The following is a 20,568-nucleotide window of genomic DNA, read 5'->3' on the forward strand; positions in this document are numbered from 1 at the left end:
CGAACGGGTTTATGGGTAATGTAGTGTTGCAACGCGACGTCAGCGTCCACCGTGCAGATTATTCAACTGCAACTCCCACAATCATTTTCGCGCATCTGCTGCGAACCGCGAAAAGAAAACACGAACACGCTTCACAAGTTTCCATTTATAAAAAAAACTTTTATTAAAATGTTAATTTAATACAACTCTACAAATTTATTAACAGTGTCAGATAGAATTAATCAATTAATGTCGTAGGAAACCCAAACTTTGTAAATAAGTAAGGAACATTAAAATGTTAATTTTGGTCACAATTTAATGCATTTTAAGGAGCGTAATAATTTCATGCAAATTATCGTGTTAAGATCACGATCTCACAATATTCGCAAAAAACACTATCATGGTACTGAATGCACCTATGGGTGCTGAGCAGGGTTACATGCTGCCGAGGGGAATGATTAGTAATCGCGCGCAGGGTGACTGCATTAGAATTCTGCTCAGACCTGCTGATGGAGATCCAACACGCAGTCTTCTACTACATGCAATACCACACACACACACAATCACAAAAAGAAAAGGTCCAGAGGACAGATAGCATCTTCAGATCAAACCTGAGAAGGGACGTTCCGTGTGGCGGACTGGTCAGATGAGACCGACCACTCGGGTGGATCTACTGACCAGTATAGTATTTTGTGGGCACAAAGGGCATTTTGCTGACCAGTGCTGGCACGGCCTTCTTCCTCACCTCCACCTGCAGGGCTGTGCCAACCTTACTGAATGCAGTCTCTACGTAACCCATGGCGATGTTCTGCTTTAGACAGGGGGAGGGGCATCCACTGGTGACCTCACCTGGAACAGGAGAACACGTGAAGAACTGTGGAACATGAACCCACCGGCCAGCTTCGGTGATGGTGAGAGCATGAGATATCTCAGCTAACTGTTCCCATTTCACCAGGACGGTGATTTCCGATTAATTTACCGATAATCTGGCCGCCGGGCGCGAGGATGGGCGTGTGCTGTCTGGCAGGAGGTCCTGCAGAGATCAGCCCCACCCGCTTCCTCTGAGTCTTCTCTTTAATCTGAGGAACGACGACATCGGCACCTGGAAAGTCTCTCTGTAGCCGTCGACGCTTCCCTATGGATTCATACGCGCGCACACACACACACACACACACACACACACACACCGTGTTCACAGAAGCCATTTAGAATACCCAGAATACCCTGGACGTGTGTGTGTTAAAACCCACCTATAGTCCACACCAGACCGGCTTCCACAGGTGTGGTTGTTTCATCAATGTCGTTACCATAGAGACAGAGACCCGCCTCCAGCCTCAGACTGTCCCGAGCGCCCAGCCCTGCCAGCCGGACCTCGCTGTTGGCCAACAGCTTCTCAGTCAGGGAGACCACAGCCTTGGACGGAACGGAGATCTGAGACCAGAACACACGAGTCAAGACACAGCTGCAATACACGCACCCTACAAAACACACACACACACACACACCTCCACGCCGTCTTCTCCCGTGTACCCACACCGGGTGACCCTGCAGCCCGCAATGCCGAAAACTGGGGTCAGGACAGAGGTCATGAAGGTCAGTTTCCCGAGGTCATCACACACGCCTGGCTGCAGAACACGGACCATGGAGGGTCCTGGAACCACACACACACATCAGATTGTAGGGGTGTGTATTGGCAAGGATATGATACGTATCACAATACGACTATATCACGATATATTGCGATACTCTACAGTACAGTGAAAATGTAAAAACAGCTGAAATACAAGATTCTGCGATCGATCTGAAAAGCCCCCAGCTGTACAGCGCCACCTACAGGAGTGGAGGTTGTAGTGTGACGCTGAGTTCCATCTCTGCTGATCGACAGCACCACCCGGTGGACTACATTTCTATACTTTTATCTTTTCTTTTTTTTTTATAAAGTGAAGTGATTGTCACATGTGATACACAGCAGCACAGCACACGGTGCACACAGTGAAATTTGTCCTCTGTATTTAACCATCACCCTGAGTGAGCAGTGGGCACCATGACAGGCGCCCGGGGAGCAGTGTGTGGGGACGGTGCTCAGTGGCACCTTGGCGGATCGGGATTTGAACCGGCAACCTTCTGATTACGGGGCCACTTCCTTAACCACTAGGCCACCACTGGCCCTTATACAACAATATTGATGTTTGATGTCCCCGTATAGATACAATGTCACCATGTAAAATATCGTGAGATATTGCTATATAAATATCAGATTCCAAAAACCCTGTTGAACATGAATCCCAGTTCAGCTGAGTTCAGGTCCCTCAGGAGAACGTCTCACCCTGCAGCGCGATGAGACTGTCCTCCAGGAACTCCACATCTACGTCATGACCGGCAGCTTTGAACTCCTGCAGTCTCTCCTGTAAGAACAGACACTGTGGGTTCTGCCGCCCGACCCGACTCCTCTGGATCTGACGTTCCGCGCTCTGACCTTCATGTGGGCGGAGTCTTTCTCTGCGCAGCCGGCGTTGGAGACGACGTACAGGTAACCCTGGTCTGTTTTAGTGACTATAAGGTCATCGAGGATCCCTCCACTGCTGCTGGTGAAGAGAGAGAGCGCCCCCTGCAGGCAGAAGCAGAAGCTGCAGGTGGATGGACTGCACAGACGGACTCAGATCAGTAGCCTAGTGGGTAACACACTCGCCTATGAACCAGAAGACCCGGGTTCGAATCCCACTTACTACCATTGTGTCCCTGACCAAGACACTTAACCCCGAGTGTGTCCAGGGGGGGACTGTCCCTGTCACTACTGATTATAAGTTGCTCTGGATAAGGGCGTCTGGTAAATGCTGTAAATGTAATCTTCTCATATCTCACCTGGTTCTCCTTCAGTTCCGCCACGTCCCCCACGACCAGACTCTCCATGAACTTCACTCTGTCCTTCCCATGGACTCTGGTCTGGTGAGAATCAGCAGATTATATAGGGGTCCATGCACCATCATGACACACACACACACACGGTCTGACCTGCAGCATGTGGCCCACGTCGAAGAGAGAGCAGCGCTGCCGAGTGTGTGTGTGTGAGACGATGTGGCTGTCCCTGTACTGCACCGCCATGCTCCACCCGGCAAACTCCACCATCTTCCCACCATGAGCGCCATGGAATTCATACAGCGGCGTCCGCTTCAGAGATGCCTGACACGCACGCACACACACACACACACACACCAACAACTGAAGTAACACATTTTTGTTCGTGGTAGGCAGTATGAAGTGTATGTGTGTGTTGATGACCTTTGACCGTCAAACTGAAGGCTGTTAATGACCATCAGTCAGCAGTGTCTCTTAAACAAATAGGTTCAAAGTCAACACACACAATTCCACTACACTTTACACAACTTTACACAACTCTCCCGAGTAGACTGTAGTGTGTTGATGGTAACGTGGTCTCTCTGGATAAGGGCGTCTGCCACAGGCCGCCCGGATCCGGTTCGGTTCTGTTCGGTACCTCTGAAGTAGACGCGCGTCGCTCCTGCTGCGCTGCGGATGCTGTTGACGGGGTCACGGTCGGGGTCAGGGCCCGGGTCACGATCCGGTGACCTCTGGAGAAGAGTCGGGACAGCATGGTCCCCGCAGCCGAGTCCGCGCTCCGGTTCCAGCCGCTCCGCGTCGTTCCGCGTTACTTTCGGACTCCGCTCCCCGTCACAGCCAATCAGAGCGCGTATCGCGCCGCGGTGCTTTCTGGGAAATGTAGTTCACGCTCCTGTCGAATGGACTGAGATCGATTGATAAAAACAGGAAAGGGCAGAAAAGCTGTAATAATAAAAATTCTGCAGCCACCACACATCTCATCTTGTGAAAGTGATGTTATTGTGAAACACTGCAGCGCAGCACACGGGGGGGGTCGGGATTTGAACCCGCAAACTTCTGATTTCAGATCAGAACCTCCACATCTGTCTGAAGTAGCTGCTTCTCTGTCTGTAGCTGGACAGCGAGGTGGAATATGAAGGCATCTCGGACTCCCTGGGATGGGCTCTGGACAGTGATCTACATGAAGATCACAACGTTCCGGGTTACGGATTCGGACCTTTGTTATTCCCATTGTACATGCTGCCTCCTGGCCTGGTTCTACATCTCGCACAAGACAGATCTCCTAACACCCTGAGGGTGCTAGATGTGTGGGAAGATGTGGACGTTCTTCAGAGTTTATTCAAAACCACCTGCTCGGAATTCTGAGGGATTATCCACAATAAACTCAACAACATATGACACAACGAACCTTCTCCCAGGACACCAGGTTCTGTCAACATGACACAAAATGAAATAAATCCAGAAGTTCCTGGACTGATCTGCTTTTCTCTGCCCTGTATCCAGATGTGACCAGAGGAGGATGGGCTCCCCTTTCAATGCTTCGTCCTGTTATTGGATTTCTAATAGATAAAAACAGTGGTGGCCTAGCGGGTAATGAAGCAGGCCCGTAACTGGAGAGTTGCACGATCGGTCAAGGTAGCGTCCCCACACACTGCTCCCCGGGCGCCTGTCAGGGTGATGGTTAAATACAGAGGACACGTTTCACTGTGTCACCGTGTGCTGTGCTGCAGTGTTTCACAATGACCATCACTTCTGGATCTGGAGAGGGATCTACAGGACGATTACTGCTTGTTCCGAGCTTGAGCTGGGGTTCTTGCTGTAAATTAGTTTGTTCCCCTCTTCTCATGTAGACTATTAATAACCACACACACACACACATACACACACACTCTCTCAGACAGGGGCAGCTATTTTTGGCCTGGGGCTTTCGGGGCAGATCGTCACTCGTGCAGACTTGGGACATCTAGCGAGGCAACAGCACGAGAGACACCAGAACGCAAACACAAACAGGATTCACCTTCCTGACACACAACTTTGAACCACACACCCACCAGCCGGACAGTATCTCCTCCGGTCTCATGACTCTGGTGAAGACACACTCTGAAGGTACGATCTGAGAGTGGATGTACACTGCGTGTGGGGACTTTGTGCTCGGTGTTAAGTGTGTGTGTGTGTGTGTCTCTCAGGAATGCTGACTTCCTCTCCTTCAGCACCGTGGTTTGTGAGGATCAGTGACAGGGAACTGACTGAGATTCAACTGCATTCCGTCAACTCTATTGATGACCTGCATAGAACACATTCTGAGCAGCTGCGTAAAGGTGTACACACACACACACACACAACAACTGCACACATTCAGAGGCAGCAGATAGCAACGTCGATTTTCTCAAACTCCAGGAAGCCGACCGGCCCGCCCTCCTGCCCCCTCCACCAATGGGAACGTTGTACTGCACACCACTCCTGCTGTCTACCAGATGGATCACCCAATGAGACCACAGTGGGTGGGGCTTCAGAAGGTGCCTGTTGGCAGTAGATTGCTGTGGCCTCTGGTGGCGGTCAGCTTCTTCATCACACTCCTCCTCCTCCTCATCCTTGTAGGTAAGACCTGACTGCAGAACCAAACTTTACCCATTTACTAAGAAGAGTAAGAGGCAGAAACAGGGGGTTTCATCTCAGATCAGGACCCGTAACGGGGGTTTAATCTCAGATCAGGACCCGTAACAGGGGTTTAGTCTCAGATCACGACCTGTAACGGGGGTTTAATCTCAGATCAGGACCCGTAACAGGGGTTTAGTGTCAGATCAGGACCCGTAACAGGGGGTTTAATCTCAGATCAGGACCCGTAACGGGTTTAATCTCAGATCAGGACCCGTAACGGGGGTTTAGTCTCAGATCACGACCTGTAACGGGGGTTTAATCTCAGATCAGGACCCGTAACGGGGGTTTAGTCTCAGATCACGACCTGTAACGGGGGTTTAATCTCAGATCAGGACCCGTAACAGGGGTTTAGTGTCAGATCAGGACCCGTAACAGGGGGTTTAATCTCAGATCCGGACCCGTAACGGGTTTAATCTCAGATCAGGACCCGTTACGGGGGTTTAGTCTCAGATCACGACCTGTAACGGGGGTTTAATCTCAGATCAGGACCCGTAACGGGGGTTTAATCTCAGATCAGGACCCGTAACGGGGGTTTAATCTCAGATCAGGACCCGTAACAGGGGTTTAGTATTATATATCAGGACCTGTAACATGGGGTTTAGTCTCAGATCATGACCCGTAACGGGGGTTTAATCTCAGATCAGGACCCGTAACAGGGGTTTAGTCTCAGATCAGGACCCGTAACAGGGGGTTTAAGTCTCAGATCAGGACCTGTAATAATCTCAGATCATGAACATTATCACCAGGCTTTTAAAATATCCATAAATGAATAAGTGAATACAGTTATTGTACTTATTGTTTTGTATGATACTGATACTTGTGTGTCTTTGTGTGTGTGCAGCCCGGCAGGTTGGCCTGGTTAACTCTGTCTCTGAATTGGTGCAGCACAGACAGAATGACGCTCAGCAGATATCTGATCTTAAAGGGATGATACAGAACCTGCAGAAGAACCTCACCCGCATGGTGCATTAACTTGACACACACACACACACACACACACACACACACACACACACACACCTGATTAGTGCATGTTAGTCTTGTGAAATATTTTATATGAATTTTTACTGCAGGAGTTGTCAGTTTTTCTGTGTGTTTAGTGCTGAAGATGGCTCTGATCAATGCTGTTTTGAACAATATTCAGCTTTTCATTTTTAAAATACATTTTTTTTTACTTAAATAAAAACAAAAGTGTTCATGCTCATTTATTCAGATCAATACACACAGTTTGACAAGAAGTCTGTAGGTACAGGTTCCATTCTGACCTCTGACCTCTGTTTTCTGTGTGAGTGACCAGTGAGAGGTCAGCTGGTCTGTAAACTGCAGGTCACTTTCTGACACACACACACACACACACACACTATATGAGCCCAGGTGCTGATCTGTTCTCACACTCCACTCCACTCCACCCGTGGTAACACACACACCGGAACGCAGTACGTAGGTGGGCGGGATTAAGGTCCTTTTGGCTCAGTGGGATCATGTGACCCGAGTGAGGTCGTCGGCGAGCACAGCGTCCATTTCCTCGGCACACAAGCTCAGAGCAGCGGCGTACGCCGCGGCGCAGCATCAGCACGTACACGCCCAACACCGACTTGATGTAGTGCTGCAGCAGGGCGCACTGGTGCTGGACACAGAGAACAGATCGTGTCACACACTCACACACACGTCACCTCACCAGCTGCGCCACCTTTCCATCTTCCTGCTGATCAGCACACCAAGTGGCCGGTGGACGTACATGGTCATATACTGACCTTTGACCTGGTAAATTCAAGTTCTCCCCACAGCACCACGCCATCCGCTCCCAGTGCTGCAGCCTCTCCGAGTGTGTACTGCAGGTCTGTCTACACACACACACACACACACACACACACACACCACACACAACACACACACACACACACACCGGTGAGAAGCCGGCGTGACGACAGCACCCTGTCGTTCGGACCCTGGTTTACCTGGTTCAGGAAGTGCAGCGTGCGTCTGAAGGCGATTCGGGCGTAGGGTAGAACAGCTGGACCAGGTGCATGCTGGGATGCGACCCTGAGGGCCTCGAGTATGCGATATCGGACCATCAGCTGACTGTGGGCGTGTCCTGCCAGCCTCTGTGGAATGTACACGCTGGGGTAGAGGGCGTGGCTCTCCCGCCACAGCCACGCCAGCTGGCGGCTACGCCTCCTGGTGCCTGCAAGGCACCGCCCCGTATAGCCACTGTGCCCCGCCCCGCGCTCATTGGAACATTCCGGGAATCCATAGAAACCCCACAGCCCCCTGGGACGGAGCAACCTGCCAAGCCTCAGAGTCTGCAGCATGAAGCCCCGCCCAGCTCTCTCAAACTCCGCCTTTGCACGTGATGTCACTTCCTTCATGCCGAGTTCTGGATGTTCCCACCTTACCAGCTGTTCAGATTGCCTCTGATAGGCCGCTCTCGCACCAAAGTTCCTGCCCCACAGCGGGTGCCACGCCTCCCAGTCCAGCACCGCCAATCCAGCAAAGTGGCGCCTTAAGACGGCCTCCAGCTGTGCCTCAGCCAATAAAAGGTGAGCGTTGAGATGGCCGAGCTGTGGAATCCCTCCGTTGACCTCTGACCCTGACCGCATGAGTCGGGGGTAGAGGCCGAGCCGCTGCTGGTAGAACAAGCTGATGTCAGTGCCCAGGAAGTGGGTGTGGTGGTTGTGTGTGATGTCATATTCTGACAGTGGCAGCGAGACTCCGTAGCGCCGGTGACATCGGGCAGTGGGCATGTTCCAGATTACGGAGAAAGCACGCCTCTCGGCCCCGCCCACACGCATAGTGGCACCAGTGGTGAAAAGCTCCGCCCTCAGAATCAGAGGAGAGATGAAGAGCAGGAGGAACATGACTGATTCCTGAAATGAAACACAACACAGGTGACATCTGAAGCAGCCAATCAGGTGAGCCCTGACTAAACGGTGGGGGGGTGGGGCTTATACGGGCTAACGCAGAGTTTAATAACAGATCTGGGTTTACATTCACACCACCATTCCGTCTGATGGACAGTGTAGCTCTGCGGAAGAAACCAGAACTTCTGCAGTTTCCACTGATCTAGGAGAAGATGTTTCTCCCCCAGTCTCGAGTTTGATTTGAATATGGAACCCAGGTCTTCTCTCCAATATTGTTCTTGGAGGGTTTAGCCCCATGTAAAACCCACCACTCTCACTATGAGGCTGATGAAGGTCCTCCAGGACAAAGTCGGAGAAGCACTAAAGACCTCCCGGTTTCTTCAGTGTAGGAGCTGTTAAGACACCAACCTCCACTTTTGCAAGAGCTCTTGGCAAAGTTCCTGTAACAAACATCATCTCTGGGGAACCAAGAAGGTCCTCAGCAGAAACAAATGACTTTACACAAATAGTCATTTGTGTAATAGAATACAGCAAATTCTGATGTTCCTGGTGAACGCGTGACACTAGTCAGGGTGAGGATGAAGACCCAGGTTCAAACCCCACCTACTACCATTGTGTCCCTGAGCAGGACACTTAACCCTGAGTGTCTCCAGGGGGGACTGTCCCTGTAAATACTGACTGTAAGTCGCTCTGGATAAGGGCGTCTGGTAAATGGTGTAAATGTAGTCATGTGACCTTTATTTACAGGGAAATTACAAATGAAGTAAAATTACAATTAGACACACACACACACACACACACACACACACACACAATGAATGACCACATTCTAACATGTCACTCTAGAAGATGTTTACTAATGAAAGTAAAAGTGAAGCTGGTCCACCTACCGAGACGCTCACGTCCTCCTCCCTCCACGAGTGGCAGTTGAAGGACGGATGGCGCGCGAGACGCGCGTCGCAACTGCTGACCACTTCCTGCGTGTGTAAGAGGCTCCAGAACTCCGAACTGATCCTGGGTCAGCACCCCTCAAGGACCAGAACGGGGTTCTAGATGCCGATCTGGTGAAAACTGGAGACCGGATGGTACTGGTGGTGATGTGTGTAAATCCGCCTTTAATTTCATGAGTTCCACTCTCTCACACACGGAACAAATAAGTGACTGACCACCAGGTTACCAAAATGTTCTGCTTTATTTGTTTTCAGAAGAACTCGCGCGAGAGAAAAGCACTAAACCTGACACCACCTCCAGCTGAACCCAACAAAACCATCAATATAATAATAATAGTAATAATAATAATAATAATAATACATGAATCAATACATGTGTGGAGCTCTGCACTGAGAACAGCGACCCTGAAAGCAGAGGTCGTCGTTATGGGAACCACCAGCACTAAATCAACCACCAATAACAAAAAAAAGAGAACATCTCATTTAAATACGTTTATCAAAGCTCCGCCTCCAAAACGCTGAAACGCACCAATCATCCAGCAGCTGGCTCCTCTTCCCCTGTCGTTCTCTAGTTGGTTTTTTGCGCAGCTGAGGCTGAGGGGTGTGTGAAATGGGTCCTTGGCTGGGGTTTCATCTTTGTGTGTATGTGTGTGTGTGTATGTGTGTGTCCTTAAACGCCAATAAAGAGCTCAGGGACACAGGACTGAGAACGCTTTCATATCAGACTGAGGAGAGTGTGTGTGTGTGTGTGTGTGTTGTAAATGTGAGTGCACATCTATGATAAAGCAGGGAGAAAACAGGAGTGTGTCTAAGGAAGAGTGTGTGTGGTGTGCTTTAAAGTAAAGGTGTGAAACTGGTAGTGTGTTGGTGTGTGTGTGTGTGTGTGTGTAAGGCACGTCTCTCTCTCTCTCTCTCAGTCCCTCAGGTCCATGCTGGATCCAAACAACGCCACTAGCTGCTCCTCGTAGTGAGCGATGTTCCTCTTCATGATCTCCTTACAGGAACCAAGCAGGCGCTCAAACGCCTGGATGTCAATGACTGCAGAGACACACACACACACACACACACACACAATCAAGACACAGGTTTTCCAGGATGACTCTACAAACAGATGGACGCTCCTCTTCTCACCCAGACACTTGACGTATCCGATGGCGTATGCTGAGGCGGCGCGCGGCTTGTTGGTGACCAGAGCGAGTTCCCCGAAGTACTGTCCCCGCGGGCAGCGTGTGATCTCCACCTCCACATTGTCCTGCAGGTCAGACTTGGTCTGAAGAAAAGAGAGGGAGAGGAAGAGAAGAGAGACTGAGAGAGGCCTTCAGCGTCCACCTGCACACTGGAACCCAAATCTTGGGTTCTCCAATCTTGTTCTCGGAGGGTTTAGCCCCATGTAAAACCTAGTGGGTAACACACTGGACTATGAACCAGAAGACCCGGGTTCAAACCCCACTTACTACCATCGTGTCCCTGAGCAGGACACTTAACCCTGAGTGTCTCCAGGGGGGAATGCTGTAGGTATAAATGATAAGGAGAGAGGGGGCGGGGCTACACTGACAGCACAAGGTGATGAAAACATATTTATATGAACATCCTCATCTCATCAACAAGGTGAAAGGTGGAGGGGTGGGGCTTATATGGGCTAACACAGAGTTCCAGAAACCGGTGGTTTATGAGGACCTGATGAGCACGAATTTGGTCCAAAATGTGGCAGCCACCTCATCTTCAACCAGCCGAACCACACCCACGTCCCGCCTCTTCTCACCTCTCTCCACCGGCTCCCGGTAGCTGCTCACATCGAGTTTAAAGCCCTGATGCTGCCTACAGGGCTGTAAATTCACCTGTTACACCAACACACTACTAGCCAGATACACTCCTGCACGCCCTCTCAGATCTGCACATGAAATGAGACTGAAAATTCCCTCTTCACGTGGTCTCCGGTTCAAATCGACCTTTGTTATCCTTGGCTGGTGGGACAACTTGTCCTGCTCCATTCGACAAGCCGAGATTACCACCACCTTTAAGAAGAGCTGAAAACCCACTTATTCAAAAAAAATATTTCAGACGAGTCCAGCACACACACACACACACACACACACTGCACAAAATAAATAAATAAATAAATAAATATCCCTCGTCTAGCACTTAATTTCCAAGCATGTTCTTTTTCTAACAAGTTCGGCCTTATCGGGGCTCTTAGTTTTGTTAACTCAAAATCAATAGAAATGGAACGAGAATTGCTGGTGTCGTCCTCCTGTAAGTCGCTTTGGATAAAAGCGTCTGCAAAATAAAGTAAAGTAAAGTAACGTAAAGTAAAGAATCAGTTTCTGGCGCAATAGTGCATCACTCCAGGTGGCCACTAGGTGACAGAAGTGACGGGCACCACCACATTTACCAGACGCCCTTATCCAGAGCGACTTACAATCAGCATTTACAGTCACTCAGGGTTTAGTGTCCTGCTACTACCAGCCTACATTCCCCAGACTCCCACCGCCCACAGGGGGACCCCCTAAAGCTGTGAGGCTGGGACCAGACTTCCTGTAGCACGTCAGGCTCTTACTTTACTCTTCATCATAATCTTCACCTCCCCAGACTCAACAATGTAGAAGCAGTCGGCTTGATCACCCTGTAACACACACATTCACACACAGTCAGAGTGTGAAATATTAACAGTCGACATGTGATGAGCTGCTGCCCTCTGAACTGACCTGCATGATGATCCTCTCACCATCCTGAAACGACTTCACGCCCAGAACGTCCACGATCTTCATCCGCTCAGACAGCTAGCACACACACACACACACACACACACACAGTCAGGTGTTCAGGATCGATCCCGTTCAGGGTGTGTGAGACCCCACAGAGCCCAGCAGCTCAGATCATTTCTCACCTCCAGAGTCTTCAGCAGAGGAACAGACTCGATGAAGGTCTCATACATCCTCCTCTTCTTGGCATTGTTCTTCACTATTAGCCGACGGAACGTCGCCCGGTCCTGAGGGATCAACCCTTACAGTGAGAACCCAACAACAGTACCGTGTCTCTCTCACACACACACACACACACACACACACACTACACTCACCAGGCCCCAGAGCGCCCCCTCTTGTTTGGCGATGATGGTGGCAGCGCGGGGCGTGTTGTACATCAGCGCCAGTTCCCCGAAACTTCCTTTATTATCGTAGTGGCCAACGCAGCAGCCCACGCTGTCCCTCTGCACCACGATATCATACACACCTCTACACAGAGACACACACACACACACAATATCCCCTGAAACTTCCTTTATTGGAGGAGGTTCCGTTCACACTCTGGCTCAGGTGGTCTCAGGGAGAACCCACAGGTGACCAGCAGGTACCACCTTCAGGTCTCCACAGGGTTTATAAACCTGAGAAGGTCCTCTGGAACGGAAGGGCGAATCGTTGTCCAGTTGGCTGTGAAATAACCGTGACCTGGATGACTGAGAACCTTCGCGGATATTCCCACCAAGTCCCCCTGCACCACGATATCATACACACCTCTACACAGAGACACACACACACACACACACACCTCTCGATGACGTAGAAGTTGTCTCCGTCGTCTCCCTGATCGATAACATGTTCATCAGGCTGGACACGGAGTTCGAACATGGCGTCTAACACTTCAGAGAACTGTTCCTGCAACACACACACACACACACAAACACACACACCTTTTACAGTGGCTGTCCTTATTTAAAACGAGGTTCGGTGTACGAGTGTGTGTGTGTGTACCTGGTCCAGCGTTTTGAAGAGTAGGATGTCTTTACACGCCTCCTGTAGTCGGCAGCGCTGCTCGTCTGTCTTTGGGTGGACGACCCGCGGCTCGGAGTCGTCCTCCTCTTCATCAGGGTTAATCGTCTCAGCACACACTGGTACACACACAAAACTGGAGCAATAACTAACAGGGTCAAAGGTCACGGCATGATCAGTAGGTTCCTATAGACACGCCATCGGCCCCTGAACGTTCCCTCACCTAACATCTCAGGAGGCGTCTTCTGGAACACACCCTGAATTACATGGATGATGTCAATCAATAACCGCGGCTGATTGGCCGCTTCCCATGTTGCTGTTTTTATGGTCTCAGCAGTGAAACTAATCCGATGCAGCGGTGATTCCCAACCGTTCCCATTCATACTCCCCGCAATTCCCAACCATTCCTAAAATTTCCAAACCGTTTCCGAGCTAGTCCCAGTATTCCAGGGCCAGTGGTGGCCTAGCGGTTAAGGAAGCGGCCCGTCCCCACACACTGCTCCCCGGGCGCCTGTCATGGCCGCCCACTGTCACCAAGGGTGACGGTTAAGTACAGAGGACACGTGTCACCGTGCTGCAGTGTTTCACAAGGACAATCACCAGTCTACTGCCCAGCATTACTCAACCATTCCCTGACTATTCCCGGTGTTTCCGATCCAACACTTTCCTAACTAGAACCATCTCAACATAATGACACTGACACACCAGCAACTGTGGCAGAAAATTACACACACACACACACACACACACACACACACACACACACACACACACACCACATGATTAGAGCTCTGACGTCAAGCGCTACTTACCAGACACTCTTCTGTTAAATCTGCTGGGAGGAGGAGCTGTGAAGAGAGAGAAAGGTACATTTACTTCTAACACGGGGGAGGAGGTGTGTGTGTGTGTGTGCTGCATTAACATATCCGTGTCAAACCCCAAGACCGAGGTTCTCCCTATCTTCTCACTCCATCACCAGGCTGTTACACTCCATTAACTCAAAGATGAGAAGGTAACACACACAAACACACACACACACTCGACATTCTGCACACCATCGATAGCAAGCACGCCAGCACGGCTGATCAACATGCAGCCCTCCTCTTCCTGTGTGCGTGTGGCAGATCAGGAAGCTGGAGTTGCCATGGAGACGTCCTCCTCGTCCACACAGAGGAGGAGAACGGAGGTGAGAGGAGAGATGGTCTTTCTGCGCCCCCGAATGGCGAGAGTCCTTCAGCTTCTCAAGAGTCTCTCTCTCTCTCTTTGACCCCGCAGTGGGCCTTTATCCTGTCCCACAATGCACCATTCAGCTCTACCAGTCCAGCTGCTGGGATAAAAGCCTCGTTCTCCAGACACCGGTCTAGTCTGGCAGGGATGGTTCCTGATGTGCTTCTGAGCCTCTTGATATAGATTTATTGTCCGTTTATAAACACTTAGAACATTTGCGGCAGACCAAACGTTCTACAAATGTTCTAGAGGAGAACAACGAGCGTGTCATGTTTTGAGGGAGGGGCCTGAGGCAGGAGATGCCCCACACACTCTCAGTCAGAACTCCGCGACGGAACCCACACTGCAGCTACTGGGTTCTCCACCACACCCAACTCCTCCCCTGGGCATCCACCTCTTTATCTCCATCTTACTCCTCCTCGTCTCGTTCTCCCTGCAGGCCCATAAAAGGCAGCAGCCAAGTCCTGGTCTCAGCTGCTGCAGCTTAACCCTTCACCGTCTGCGCTTCTACCGGAGCCTTGACCGCCACCCACACCGCGTCTCCAGCCCTTATCTGCAGCGATTGGCCAAGGCCGCGTCCATCACTCCAATCTGATAGGTGGAGGTCGGAGCGGAGCCCCGCCCCCAACTCCCGGTCCATTTTTAACCTCACTTCCTGACATAATTCTAACAGAAATGCTAGTTAATGTGGACATTGTCCTACAGAATATAAACATGCATTTTAACAGGCCGTAGTCGTTCCTGGTGGCCTGTCTTAATCTGACTTACTCCACCAAATGACAGGTTTCCTTTAGTCAATTTAATAATTAAAACAAGATCATTATTATGGTGACACACGTTCTGTTTTCTGGTCCGCTTCGCCTTTTAGTCATCTGACGAAGCCCCGCCATATACCTATAACCCACCATTCAAAAAACACGAGGACTAGAGGAAGTGACATCATCCGTGCGACTGAATGGGGGGACAGGAAACAGAAATAATGCGATTAAACCAGAGGAAAAATAACCAGAGATTTTAGTCGACTTTTTATCTTGAAAAACACATTTAGTCTCGTTTTGTCAAGTCACCAATATTACAAGATATTACTAATATATATATATATATACACATACACACACACATATATATATATATATACACATACACACACACACACACACACACACACACACACACACACACACATATGTATATATATATATACACATACACACACACACACACACACAATAGAACATCTACAGAAATACCACAAATGTAGGAAGTGAAAAATAATTCTATAGCGCCGACAAGAGTGGCGGTTCTAAAGAAGAACGCGGAACCCGCACAAAGCGTTTCACCAAGCAGCATCTACTCCAACATCACGTTCCTCACTCCGAGAGTGAGAAGACCACACACATCTGGAACGTCGTGACATGCCAGACAGGAGATGACCCGAACCCCACATCAGACAAGCCCGGGAGAACGTTCCTTCTGTGCACGAGAAGATTAGGAACATGATAGTGGAACAAAACGCACTGCAATACTTTTCCCGACAAAACGACTTTCTGATGAGAACCCTGTGGTTTGGAAACGGAGTTTAAAATGCAGACGGGATTAAATATTAACATTAATAATAACCTGAGCAACACGACCAGCAATCCAGTCTCTCGGTGTACTCGGGATGTCCCGTACTTGTTCACGGCTGCCCGGGACGGACCTGGGACGTCGGTACTTGTGCGCGTTGGGACGGACCCGGGACGTCGGTACTTGTGCGCGTTGGGACGGACCCGGGACGGACCCGGGACGTCGGTACTTGTGCGCGTTGGGACGGACCCGGGACGGACCCGGGACGTCGGTACTTGTGCGCGTTGGGACGGACCCGGGACAGACCCGGGGACGGACCCGGGACGTCGGTACTTGTGCGCTGGGACGGACCCGGGACGGACCCGGGACGTCGGTACTTGTGCGCGTTGGGACGGACCCGGGACGGACCCTGGACGTCGGTACTTGTGCGCTGGGACGGACCCGGGACGGACCCGGGACGGAGGTACTTGTGCGCGTTGGGACGGACCCGGGACGGACCCAGGACGTCGGTACTTGTGCGCTGGGACGGACCCGGGACGGACCCTGGACGTCGGTACTTGTGCCCGGTCGGGACGCCGGGACGGACCCGGGACGTCGGTACTCGTGCGCGCCGGGACGGACCCGGGACGTCGGTACTTGTGCCCGGTCGGGACGGACCCGGGACGGACCCGGGACAGACCCGGGACGTCGGTACTCGTGACCGGCCGGGACGGACCCGGGACGCCGGCACTCGTGGCCGGTCGGGACGGACCCGGGACGTCGGTAACTACTGTGCGCGCCTGACTACCCGGGACGTCGGTACCGTTGCGCTCGGACGACCGGGACGTCGACTCGTGCGCGCCGGACGGACCCGGGACGTCGGTACTCGTGCGCGCCGGGACGGACCCGGGACGCCGGTACTCGTACTCGTGCGCGCCGGGACGGACCCGGGACGTCGGTACTCGTGGCGCCGGGACGGACCCGGGACGTCGGTACTCGTGCGCGCCGGGACGGACCCGGGACGTCGGTACTCGTGCGCGCCGGGACGGACCCGGGACGCCGGTACTCGTGCGCGCCGGGACGGACCCGGGACGTCGGTACTCGTGCGCGCCGGGACGGACCCGGGACGCCGGTACTCGTGGCCGGCCGGGACGGACCCGGGACGTCGGTACTCGTGGCCGGCCGGGACGGACCCGGGACGCCGGTACTCGTGCCGGTCGGGACGGACCCGGGACGGACCCGGGACGCCGGGACATCGGTACTCGTCCATGGTGAGGTGGTAAAGACGGCTTTGTCCCGACACGGTGAAGTATCTTTTTAAACTGTAGAGGGGATGATTTTATCAGCACGTGTGATTCCGGCACAATCAGAAGAGGAACGGAATGTTCCGCAGCAACAGGTCATCACGGTTGGTAGACCAGGGGGGCGGAGCCATGATCATTCATCTGGACTCCAAGGACAGGTGGTGAAGCTCCGCCCTGATAATACCTTCGTCCCGATGACCCTCTACATAAGCCACTGGCTAATCAGATTGGTGTTTACCACACACACACACACACACACACACACCAGCCTAGAACCTAAATAAATAAAAAGTGCTCTTCCTCATTTCTCCAGAGATACGTGGAGAATGAGGAACATCCAAAGTTCAGATCCATATCGACACACAGAGAACACACACACACACACACACACACACCAGTAAAGACCCAGTCCTTCATGAGAGATAAACAAAGTTTTAAACTGAAGACGTTCCAGTCTCTTCCCTCCACACACGGTTCTACAGCCATTCTCACCGTCAACACCGCCATGTACGTGTGTGTGCTAGAACATTCTACAGAAATAAGACCAAGTCAGATCCACACATTTCACCAGAACGTCCCGCCCGAGCGCATGTTGCAGAAGATAAAGCTCCTTATCATGCAGACACACACACACACACACACACACACACACAGGCTGCTGACAGGCTGGATTAAAGTGTGTTGCGTCCAGGTCACCACATCTGGTTAAAAAAAAACAAAACACATCTGGATGTCCAAGGCAGCCCCCCACCCCCACCCCACACACACAACGAGAACAAAACGGGAATCCACCAAAACACACACAGCAGGATAATTTTTTTATATTAAACTGTACCATTCACGCTTCTCAAAATAAAAAGTAATAATTCAGCCCCCACAGGTGCTATAATGAACATATTAGGCGGGATTAGGAGATTACGGCGCCCAGAGGTCACTGGACTGATGGCCGGTACCGGGTTTCCATGGCAACGCGGCGTCAGCTCCATTCATGAGGACGTCCGTCCATCACACACACACCGGCCCGGTAGAACCCAGCAGTAGAACCCTGGTGTTCTTACGCTCGAAGTCGGAGTCGTCGTCCTCCTCATCCTCGTCCCCGTTGGACTCGGTCTGCATCGGCTCCCCGTCGAACACGACCCCCCGGCCCGGCGCCGCTTTGGCCGCGGCCCCCCCGGCGGCGGCGTCCCGCAGGCGGGTGAAGTAGCGCACGGCGAAGTCCACCAGGTCGGGCGGCCGCTGGCGGAGGACCTCCACCGTGTAGCCCTGCAGCAGCTCGGTCAGGCCGGCGGGGATCTCGATGCTCATGGCTCCTGTTCTCGGGTCGCGGTAGAAAAATAAAAGCTCTGCGGTTCCGACTCAGTCCATGTAGTTGGACCGGGATCGCGGGGAGCGTCTCGGCTTCAGAGAGCGGAGCGACCCGCGTCCATCCTGAACTCCCCGGAAAGCGAGCGGAACCAGAACCGGAACTCGGCCGGGGGATTTGCGGGGATTACTGGCCGGGAAGCGGCTACAGGCTAACAGCGCTCCTCCCCGGACGGCGGGGCAGGGCAGGGCCGCGGGCGGCGCGTCTCGGCGGGGAAATGCGGACGAGGCGCCTGCGGTCCGGTGGAGGAGGCGGTAATGGCGGCGACCGAGCGCGATGCTAACAGGCTAACGCCGCCTAACGAGGCGAGCGGCTCTCCGGCCTCCGGCTGCCTGTGGACCGCGACGCGTTTCCGACCCGGTTCGTGGCCGCCGGTGCTGGAGCCGGAGCGGAGGACGGACACGTGACCCGGCTGTCAAAACGAACGCGAATCCGGAACCGATTCCGAGTCGCGCATATTCCTGCTCTTATTATGACTCTGTGAGGAAAAGCGGCGCGTCACGTTTCCGCTGCTGCTCTGTGGGCGTGGCCTGCGTGACGTACGCGTCTCGGCACCAATCAGTTCCGAGACGGGGCGGTCCATCCCGCCTCCGACCCGGTGCGTGGGACGTGGGCGGGTTCTGCAGGAGTCTAGCAGGAGAACCCGCATCTGGAAGTGCAGGGTGCAGCAGGAGAACCCAAATCTGGACCTGCAATGTCCCGTAGGAGAACCGCATTTGGACCTCGCGGTCCAGCTGGAGAAACCAAATCTGGACCTGCACAGTCTAGCAGGAGAACCCGAATCATCCACACACGGTCCATCAGGAACACCCACATATGGACCTGCACGGTCCAGCAGGAGAACCCGAATGTGAACCTGCGTGGTCCAGCAGGAGAACCCGAATCTGAAATCCTACTTATTATCATATATGATTATAGAACATTATAACTTTACGGTCTACCTCAAAAAATAAGCTTCAATAAGCTTCAGACTTTGTATTTCCTTCTTATAAATATCATGATTTATGAACGAGTTTCGGTTCACAGGCTCCCCCTGCCATGCACTGAAGGATTCGATGAGCGAATCTTTCTAATGAAGTGATTCTAAAGATTCAGTACATCTAAAAGAATCGCCGTGCCCGTCACTAATCCACCGTAAAAAGAGCGCGGCTCCAGGTAAAGCCGTTACCATGGTGACGCGCTGTAGCGGCCGCCTGCCGCCCCCTGGCGGTCACATGCTGAGAGGTTCTTCTGTGGAACACTGGTTAGAACAGAATCGCCTTTATTGGCCAAGTATGTGAGTGAACACTGATGCTGAGAGAACATGCCTTTGGTCTAACCGAAGTTCTTCAGTAGAACACTGATGCTTAGTGATCATGCTGTGTTCCAACCGATGTTCTTCAGTAGAACACCGATGCTGAGAGAAGATGCCGCAGGTCCAAGCCTGAGGTCATTCAATAGAACACTGATGCTGGGACAGCATGCTGTGGATTCAGTTGATGTTCTTCTGTAGAACACTGATGCTGAGACAACATTCTGCAGGTCCAACCTGAGTCCAAACTGAGACAATATCTTGTGGCTCCAACTGAGGTTCTTCTGTAGAACAGTGATGCTGAGAGAAGATGCTGCAGGTCCAAGCCTGAGGTTCTTCAGTAGAACACTGATGCTGGGACAGCATGCTGTGGATTCAGTTGATGTTCTTCTGTAGAACACTGATGCTGAGACAACATTCTGCAGGTCCAACCTGAGTCCAAACTGAGACAATATCTTGTGGCTCCAACTGAGGTTCTTCTGTAGAACAGTGATGCTGAGAGAAGATGCTGCAGGTCCAAGCCTGAGGTTCTTCAGTAGAACACTGATGCTGGGACAGCATGCTGTGGGTCCAAATGAGGTTCTTTAGTAAAACATTGATGCTGAGATAACATGCTGTGGATTCAATCGATGTTCTTCTGTAGAACACTGATGCTGAGAGAAGATGCTGTGGGTCCAACCGAGGTTTTTGAAAGTGAAGTGATTGTCATTGTGAGACACTGCAGCACAGCACAGCACACCATGACACGGTGAAATGGTCCTGTATTT

The 20,568-nt window shown here is 52.0% G+C and overlaps 3 protein-coding genes across 4 annotated transcripts; all 3 read right to left on the bottom strand.

Annotated features, from left to right (window-relative positions):
* Window positions 1–138: 138 nt before the first annotated feature.
* On the bottom strand, window positions 139–3,858 carry LOC114782622 (aminomethyltransferase, mitochondrial-like). 2 transcript variants are annotated; one of them, XM_028968500.1, is made up of 9 exons: window positions 3,473–3,858; window positions 2,992–3,159; window positions 2,842–2,922; window positions 2,456–2,587; window positions 2,306–2,384; window positions 1,485–1,630; window positions 1,230–1,410; window positions 959–1,114; window positions 139–828 (listed from the first exon to the last, which is right to left on the bottom strand). In XM_028968500.1, the coding sequence occupies exons 1-9, from the start codon at window positions 3,587–3,589 to the stop codon at window positions 650–652; spliced, it is 1,239 nt and encodes a 412-aa protein (XP_028824333.1). In that variant the 5' UTR covers window positions 3,590–3,858; the 3' UTR covers window positions 139–649. The 2 variants fall into 2 exon arrangements, with proteins under 2 accessions (XP_028824333.1, XP_028824334.1); XM_028968501.1 differs by lacking the exon at window positions 3,473–3,858 and having other exon boundaries at window positions 2,842–2,917; window positions 2,992–3,120.
* Window positions 3,859–6,685: 2,827 nt separating this feature from the next.
* hyal3 (hyaluronidase 3) lies at window positions 6,686–9,416 on the bottom strand. Its single transcript, XM_028968499.1, has 4 exons — window positions 9,245–9,416; window positions 7,452–8,360; window positions 7,248–7,337; window positions 6,686–7,120 (listed from the first exon to the last, which is right to left on the bottom strand). The coding sequence occupies exons 2-4, from the start codon at window positions 8,349–8,351 to the stop codon at window positions 6,854–6,856; spliced, it is 1,257 nt and encodes a 418-aa protein (XP_028824332.1). The 5' UTR covers window positions 8,352–8,360; window positions 9,245–9,416; the 3' UTR covers window positions 6,686–6,853.
* Window positions 9,417–9,527: 111 nt separating this feature from the next.
* Window positions 9,528–19,043, bottom strand: prkar2aa (protein kinase, cAMP-dependent, regulatory, type II, alpha A). The gene is made up of 10 exons (XM_028968503.1): window positions 18,206–19,043; window positions 13,884–13,919; window positions 13,054–13,190; window positions 12,851–12,957; window positions 12,384–12,537; window positions 12,192–12,293; window positions 12,010–12,084; window positions 11,862–11,927; window positions 10,436–10,574; window positions 9,528–10,342 (listed from the first exon to the last, which is right to left on the bottom strand). The coding sequence occupies exons 1-10, from the start codon at window positions 18,450–18,452 to the stop codon at window positions 10,218–10,220; spliced, it is 1,188 nt and encodes a 395-aa protein (XP_028824336.1). The 5' UTR covers window positions 18,453–19,043; the 3' UTR covers window positions 9,528–10,217.
* Window positions 19,044–20,568: the final 1,525 nt, after the last annotated feature.

This window comes from Denticeps clupeoides, unplaced genomic scaffold (genome assembly GCF_900700375.1).
Source record: "Denticeps clupeoides unplaced genomic scaffold, fDenClu1.1, whole genome shotgun sequence".
In the NCBI taxonomy this organism is placed as follows: Eukaryota; Metazoa; Chordata; class Actinopteri; order Clupeiformes; family Denticipitidae; genus Denticeps; species Denticeps clupeoides.

What these genes read in the sequence shown, in the direction of transcription:
- hyal3 (XM_028968499.1), bottom strand. Translation starts at nt 8,351, where the DNA reads ATGTTCCTCCTGCTCTTCATCTCTCCTCTGATTCTGAGGGCGGAGCTT. An exon ending in CGCTGCACTTCCTGAACCAG is followed by an intron (nt 7,338 to 7,451) that starts GTAAACCAGGGT and finishes GTGTGTGTGTAG; the next exon opens with ACAGACCTGCAGTACACACT. An exon ending in TTGAATTTACCAGGTCAAAG is followed by an intron (nt 7,121 to 7,247) that starts GTCAGTATATGA and finishes CTCTGTGTCCAG; the next exon opens with CACCAGTGCGCCCTGCTGCA.
- prkar2aa (XM_028968503.1), bottom strand. Translation starts at nt 18,452, where the DNA reads ATGAGCATCGAGATCCCCGCCGGCCTGACCGAGCTGCTGCAGGGCTAC. An exon ending in AACTTCTACGTCATCGAGAG is followed by an intron (nt 12,538 to 12,850) that starts GTGTGTGTGTGT and finishes GTCTCTGTGTAG; the next exon opens with AGGTGTGTATGATATCGTGG. An exon ending in CTCTGCTGAAGACTCTGGAG is followed by an intron (nt 12,085 to 12,191) that starts GTGAGAAATGAT and finishes TGTGTGTGCTAG; the next exon opens with CTGTCTGAGCGGATGAAGAT.
- LOC114782622 (XM_028968500.1), bottom strand. Translation starts at nt 3,589, where the DNA reads ATGCTGTCCCGACTCTTCTCCAGAGGTCACCGGATCGTGACCCGGGCC. An exon ending in ACGTGGGCCACATGCTGCAG is followed by an intron (nt 2,923 to 2,991) that starts GTCAGACCGTGT and finishes GATTCTCACCAG; the next exon opens with ACCAGAGTCCATGGGAAGGA. An exon ending in AAGACTCCGCCCACATGAAG is followed by an intron (nt 2,385 to 2,455) that starts GTCAGAGCGCGG and finishes CTGTTCTTACAG; the next exon opens with GAGAGACTGCAGGAGTTCAA.